Source organism: Limulus polyphemus, unplaced genomic scaffold (assembly GCF_000517525.1).
Source record: "Limulus polyphemus unplaced genomic scaffold, Limulus_polyphemus-2.1.2 Scaffold4973, whole genome shotgun sequence".
Classification (NCBI taxonomy): Eukaryota; Metazoa; Arthropoda; class Merostomata; order Xiphosura; family Limulidae; genus Limulus; species Limulus polyphemus.
Window position 1 is genome coordinate 3,999 of NW_013670583.1, and position 6,839 is coordinate 10,837.

The 6,839-nt window shown below is 32.6% G+C and overlaps 1 protein-coding gene across 1 annotated transcript in view; it reads left to right on the plus strand.

Moving 5' to 3' along the window:
• Positions 1-557: 557 nt before the first annotated feature.
• Positions 558-6,839, plus strand: part of LOC106471935 (5'-3' exoribonuclease 1-like) — a gene marked incomplete at its 3' end in the record, with an annotated part of 68,154 nt that continues 61,872 nt past the window's right edge. The window contains exons 1-2 of the mRNA XM_013932558.2: positions 558-666; positions 6,033-6,130. Of these exons, the coding sequence (XP_013788012.2) occupies positions 578-666; positions 6,033-6,130 (187 nt within the window). The remainder of the gene's footprint in view (positions 667-6,032; positions 6,131-6,839) is intronic.

Sequence of the window (6,839 nt, forward strand, 5' to 3'; positions counted from 1 at the left end):
TCAATCTGTACCTGATGATGCTTTTACTGGTGAAACCATGGTCTGGAAGAAATGGTGTATTTGTGAAATGTACATTTGTCTTGTTTTTTCTCACTTCTGTTAATTAGATTAATTTCTTTTATTCTACCCAACATTTCTGCTTACTCATTTTTCAAGGGTCTGTGAATGTCGCAGATTACAAAACTGAGTTAATTTATAGTAACTATAATTTAAAATCAATTTTGTAAACTGTGACATTCATAGATCATTTAAAAAGACGTAATCCGAAACATCAGGTTGAATAAAAAAAATTGTTTGTCATCTTCATTGCAGATAGCTACTATTCTTCAATCAGCACTGACAACTTTAAAATATAATAAAAATGTTTTTTGTTTTATTGGGATTTCATTTTATTTTACTTATATGTATAATGCTGAAAACATTGTTGATCAGATTGTGGTTTTCATTTTATTTGTTTGCTCTAAACAAACCACTATTCTTGTTTTAGTTTTAAATTGTTTTCAACTACTAACAATTTTGTTTTTATGATTTGATCTTTAACTATAGTTTTCAACTTCTTTTTTAGTTCCTTTTTCGAATGATCAAGCCAAAAAAAGTTTTTTTTATGGCTGTTGATGGGGTTGCTCCAAGAGCAAAAATGAACCAGCAGAGAAGTCGTCGCTTTAGGTAAGTATGTAGAGTTGAAATTTGAAAAGATGGTTTTTCCAGATACAAGTAATAAGTTTGTTTGTCTTTTTCTAGCTATGCACATTTCTGCTGTTATATTTTTCTGTGTTTTAGTTGTATCTTTTAGGATATAAGCATTGGTTAATAGAGGAATTGATGTTAATTTATACAGTTTAATACTAATTAATCCACAGTTTGGCTTAGTAAGTGTAACACAACTAACTTTAATTGTATTTAATAAACATAATCTAAAGACTAGTTATATCACTTTTCATTTTAAAGATAAACTTAAGTAATTTAGTGAAAAGGTAAGATAGTGGTAAAATAGTGTAATGTATTTAATATCATGCTTAACACTTTTGTCAATCGGCTACTCATACACTCATACTTTGTGTTGATTTGTTATTTTCAGGCTACTATGAATAAAAGTAATGTTAAGTGTTAAGCACTCACAGTTTGTAAGGTGTGATAGGTGCAAGGATTGGGTTTTATTTAGGAACTTGGGACTAACATGCACATTTAATCCTAGAATGCTAGCATGATTATTTTAGCATACAGGTTTAATTTGTATGGGGTCATAGTGACCCCATGCTGGTGTTCTAGTGTTAAGAAAGTTAATAGTGAAATTGTACAATTTGTATGTAGAGTTTGTAGATTGGAGAAAATTTTGAAGTATGTTCCAAATAGGGTAAATACTGTGGATAAAGAGAAGGGTAAACTGCAGGAAATGGCAGCAGGGTTTAAAAAGAACCTTAAGCTTTTGCATGCAAAGGATACAGAGGCTAATAATGACTTTCAGGAAGTTAAAAAACAGTACCACTAGGGCTAATAATAGTGGATTTAATTATAATGAGCAGGTTCTATTAAGTAACATATTTCAGCCTTTAGCTTGTGCAGATGATGAACTAGAAGAGGGAAGGATAACAAAAGGGACAGATATGATTGGAGTGACAAACATGAGGTTATAGTTATAGGAGATTCTTTGGTATGACATGTGGGGTAAGTAGGGAGAAGAGAAATTAGATTATGCTATCCAGGGACAGGGGTCGAAGATATAACAGATAGAGCAAGTGATATACTAAAAGGTGTTAGCAGTGATACATTCATTGTAGTCCATGTAGAGGCTAATAATTATGTGAAGGGTAGGTTAGAAGAGCTTATTGTTAAGTACAAGGCTTAAATAAAGGCATTAAGAGAAAAGGGCCATAATAATTAATTTTGTGAAGGATACTGCTGAGTCTTAATTGTGGGATGAAATTATAATTAGGTCACTAGGGCTGATTGCTAGGCTAAGATTAATATGTAAGGACGAGCAGGCTGGTTGGTTGGATTTGTGGGATCAGTTCAGTGGGAAAAAGGAGCTTTTAGAAATGGATGATTTACATTTATATAGTGTAGGACTGGTTTGTTTGCAAGGCTTATTAACTCAACTATCAGGGCAACTAGGACTAGACAGTGGAGAGGGCCAGAATAATGAATAAAACAAAAAGGATGTAGAGTTTGAATTGACTGCATTAATGGAAGATTTAGAGGATTACAGAAGAACAAGAGAGTTGCTCAAATGGGTAATTAGGAAATCAAAAGAAGTATGTGAAAAGGCTTGGCTGTAAATGTAAAGATATCTCCAAATACAAATAAGCAAAATGTTAGGATGGGAGTAGGACCTCTGAAGCATTATTGAGGAAGGCTACTATCTGAGGTTTGTGAGCTGGCAGAATTCTTAACTTTTTCTTCAGTTTTTACTAATCAAGATTTAAGCAATATTCCTCATCCTGAACAGATACTAGATGGAAACAAGATTGAACAAGATGATCATAATAAATCTGAGAGCTTGTGAAGAAAATATTAGAAAGTTTAAAGAGTCATAAAGCTGCTGTCCTATATAACATTCACCCAAAGGTTTGAAAAAGGTTAAGGATTGGATATGTGAACCACTTGATACTAATCTTTCTGAGTCCTTGAATAATGGTTAGGTGCCAGAAGATTGGAAGGTGACTAATGCTCTTCTTTTTATGTGAGGTGATAAAATCTGCCTAGTAATTAAATCAGTGTGGGGAAAAGTTTTTGAAAGTTTAATAACAGATACTTTATAAAGTCATATAACAAACTTAAACTTTTGTGGGCTAATCTGCATAGTTTCACAAGGGGAAAATTTTGCCTTACTAATCTTTTGAAATGTTTTGAAGAGGTTACTGTTTGTGTAGATGAGGGTACAGGTGTGACTTTTGTGTACGTGGATTTTCAGAAAGCATTTGAGAAAGTACTAAATAAAAGATTTATTGAAAAAGTTATCTGTATAGGTGTGGGGGATAGGTTGGCTCATTGGATAGAAAACTGGTGAGATGAAAGAAAGCAGAGATTTGTTATAAATGGAATTCAGTCAAACTGGATTAATGCCATGAGTGGGTTACCTCAGGGCTCAGTTTTAGGACTTCGTTCTGTTTGATTTACATCAGTGGCATAGATGAAGGAATGGTCAATAAATTATTTAAATTTGCTGATGACATTAAAGTTTAAGCTGTGAGGAGGAGGATGCTGTTTTACAAAAGGATTTGGATTATTTGGTGAGTTGGACGAATAAATGGCAGATGGGTATTACTTATAATAAATGGAAGGTAATGCATTTGCAATAGATATGTGTAAAGTTGGACGAAAATAATTTTAACAGTGTTATGGAAAAAAAAGACCTTGGTTCTGGTTGATCAATTTCTTAAGCCACCCAAAAAGTGTGCTGTTGCTAGTGGCAGGGCAGAAATATTGATTATAAATTGAAGGAGGTTATAATTTCATTGTATAGGTCATTGGTTAGGCCACATTTGGAGTACTATGCACAGTCTTGGGCTTTTTACCTTAGAACGGACATTGAATTGTTGGAAGGTGTTCGTAGGCAGTCTACCAGAATGATACCTGGGATGGATAGGTTGTCATATGAGGACAGGTTATTATTTCTGAAATTGTTTTCGCATGAGAAAAAGAAGAGCTAGAGGTGGTTTGATTGAGGTGTTTAAGATTTTTAACTCTTTCGACACGGGCTCAGTCCCTGGGACCGAGTCACGTGACCTTCTGTACTCGTTTAAAGTTGACATAAATTTAATACTTATAACTCTCAATATATTGGGTATATCTTCATGAAATTTGGCAGTCTTTTAGTTAATATTACAAGCATTTCACATACAAAAAGTCATATTTCTTAGTGAAGTACTTTTAATAAAATAATATAAATTTTTTGTCCATGAACATATAGAGTGTTTGTTTTGAATAGTCCGTGTGCAAAGTAATTTTTATGTTAAAATTAAAAATACTTTTCGCCATCTCAAAAATCTCAAATTTCCTTTGTGTAATCCCTAAAATCTCCTAAATGCATTCCAAACTTTTTTTTCCACTAAGTCCTTATAGTTTATATATTATTTTCTCTACCCTAATCTCAAAACAGGATCGGTCAATTCGACCGACCTCGTAACCACCCAAAAAAATTCTAAATAAACCTTCTTTTCTTTCTAGTATGACTTCAAATTGTAACATGAAACTACATTCGTTTATCCTAAGTAGCTCTAAGTTCATAACATTGTTACGTCTCTGTATGTTTGCTTGTTAATTCTTACAAGGTACAAGCTCTTTCTTTATAAAACTTGTTTATTCTTCCTCAATACAACTTTGTAATGTACTTAATTTTTACAGTTACACACACTATAGTTCACAACAATTCACTCACTTTCTATCGCGCTTAGACTTAATTGTCCGTCCCCGCAAACTATAGTTCCGATCTTTGTGTCTGCTATCCTCAGTTCCCGCCGACCGTAACCGCTGTCTTTCTTTCTCTCTGCCTGCTTCGTCTCCGCTACGTCTCTGTCTTTGTCTCCACTATTGCTTCGACTCTGTCTGTCTCTCTCGCTGTCTAGCACACTTATATACGATAATACTGCCTGTTCTAGAAACTTCTAAGACTCCCAACACGTGCTACCAGCGTCGCTTGACGCAACGCTGTCGCAACACACTAGCGAATCTTCTAGAATATTCGTCACGCGACCCACTGTCGTAACACACTAGCGAATCTTCTAGAATACTCGTCACGTGACCCCCCACTGTCGAAACAACATTATACATCTATTTATAATTACATTTGTTTTATTGCCTTTTGAACTGTGTCTATCTGCACCATTATAAGTTGTAAATGACTCGGGGAACATGCAGCTCACGTTACGCTATCGAATTACATCACCCACGAGCTGCTCGCGTGCATGCTACGTGAACAATTTTAATTATTACTTATTTTACCTATTCTAGTCTTAAATAACTTAAAAAGATCCATACTTTTAATTTTAGTTGCTTTTATAATAATAAGTAAAGAATAAATATGAAAAACAAGAAATAAAGTACTTACCCAACCTTCTTTTTTCTTGCCCTTGATTGTTGATGAGAGTTAAGCCTGATTTTTTAGTGATTATAGTAAAGCACTTAACAATTTTTATTTAATTAAATAATACACCAAAGAATGTGGACTAATAACATGCAAAAAGTAGACAAATTCACTTACTTCTAAAAATGGTGAGAATGGTAAGACTAGGGGACATGAATATAAATTTTAGTAGAGTAGAAGTCATCTTCAGCTAAGATAGCTTTATTTTTCTAACAGGGTGATTAACCTTTGGACAGGTTGCCTTCAGGAGTTAGATGCTGTTAATTTAAGGGATAGCTTGATAACTATTTGAATGATAAGGATTGGTTTGAATTTTTTACTGTTCAGTTTTATGGATGGGACAGCTTAGATGGACAAAAAAAAGGTCCCCTTGCTGTCCTCTATGTGTTATGTTTCTGTAAATATAACTACACATGTAGCTCACTGTGCTTTGTTTTTGGGCATTTTTAGCTGGCATTTCGAAGCGACTGTAGTTTTAATGGTTATTGAAGTTGTTAAATGAAATTTCCAATGCTGCTAATAAACCAATTTTATTAAGTCTATTAACATTAATCACACACAAACAACCATTACAACAATGGTTAGCTTTCAGTATACTTTTATTTTTCCTTACTCACTTGCTTTAATTAATACTTGGATGCTGCAGTTTTATAGCTGGAAGATATATGAACAGAGGAACCTCAGAAAATGGATTAACATTGACCTGACTGTAATCTTTTACTAGTATTATAGAATAGTCATGAAATTTATTTTACACTTCAGTAACATGCAATCAATTGATAAAAATAAGTTTCTATCTTGAGTTCATTTTACATGTTTATATGTTGTATTTAGCTTAAGAAATGTCTTTTAAAACTCAGGAATAGTTAAAATCTTGTGAAAATAAAGAAGTTGATGTATATTTTCTATGAACTTGAGCCATAGAAGCATTAATTCCATAATTTTAAAGGTCAGCTAAAGATGCTGAAATGCTTGAGAAAAAAGCAAAAGAGAAAGGCGAGGTTTTACCAACAGAAGCAAGATTTGACTCAAATTGTATTACACCAGGTAATATACTTTTGTGTGTTGTTTATTTGGTGAGTTTAGATGCTTTTAAACCATTATAGCTGGTTAAAAAGATAATTTTGTTTGTGTTATGTTTATAATGGACTGAAATTTGCATTGGATGGGATCTAGTTTTCTTTCTTTCAAATAAAGATGCATGTGTTCATAGATTAAACTTCATATAAGAAACATTTTAAGAGAAAGAGGTGGAAGGCTATTAAATGAGATATTAGAGGAGTAAAGAATATGAAAATGAAATTTGGGGATGTATGTTTTAACCTAATGACCACCAGCTACTAACTTTCTGAGTAGCTAATGCAAGTCTTGCTATATTTCATTCCAACAATAAAACTAGTGGATAAAACTGTTTTAAACTTCATAAGAACCTTCATAAATGCATGTAGTTTAAGAAACATAAAGCCTGTTACTTTTGATAAATTTAGTTTTTTGCATTATGATCTTTAATATTTTGGAAAATTACACTAGGAAATGGTATTTATAAGAAATGATTACGATATTTATATTTGTTCTAGATTTGAACATTTTTACTTTTTATGTTTTAATACATTATTTTTAAATCCCCCAAAATTTTTATCATCCATAGAATGCAAATTTTATCTATTTTTAATTTTTTAATAATCACATACTTTCCTTATGGTTTCAAGTAGTATACAAGACCCAAAAATAATATTTCCAAGTAAACCTAAACAAT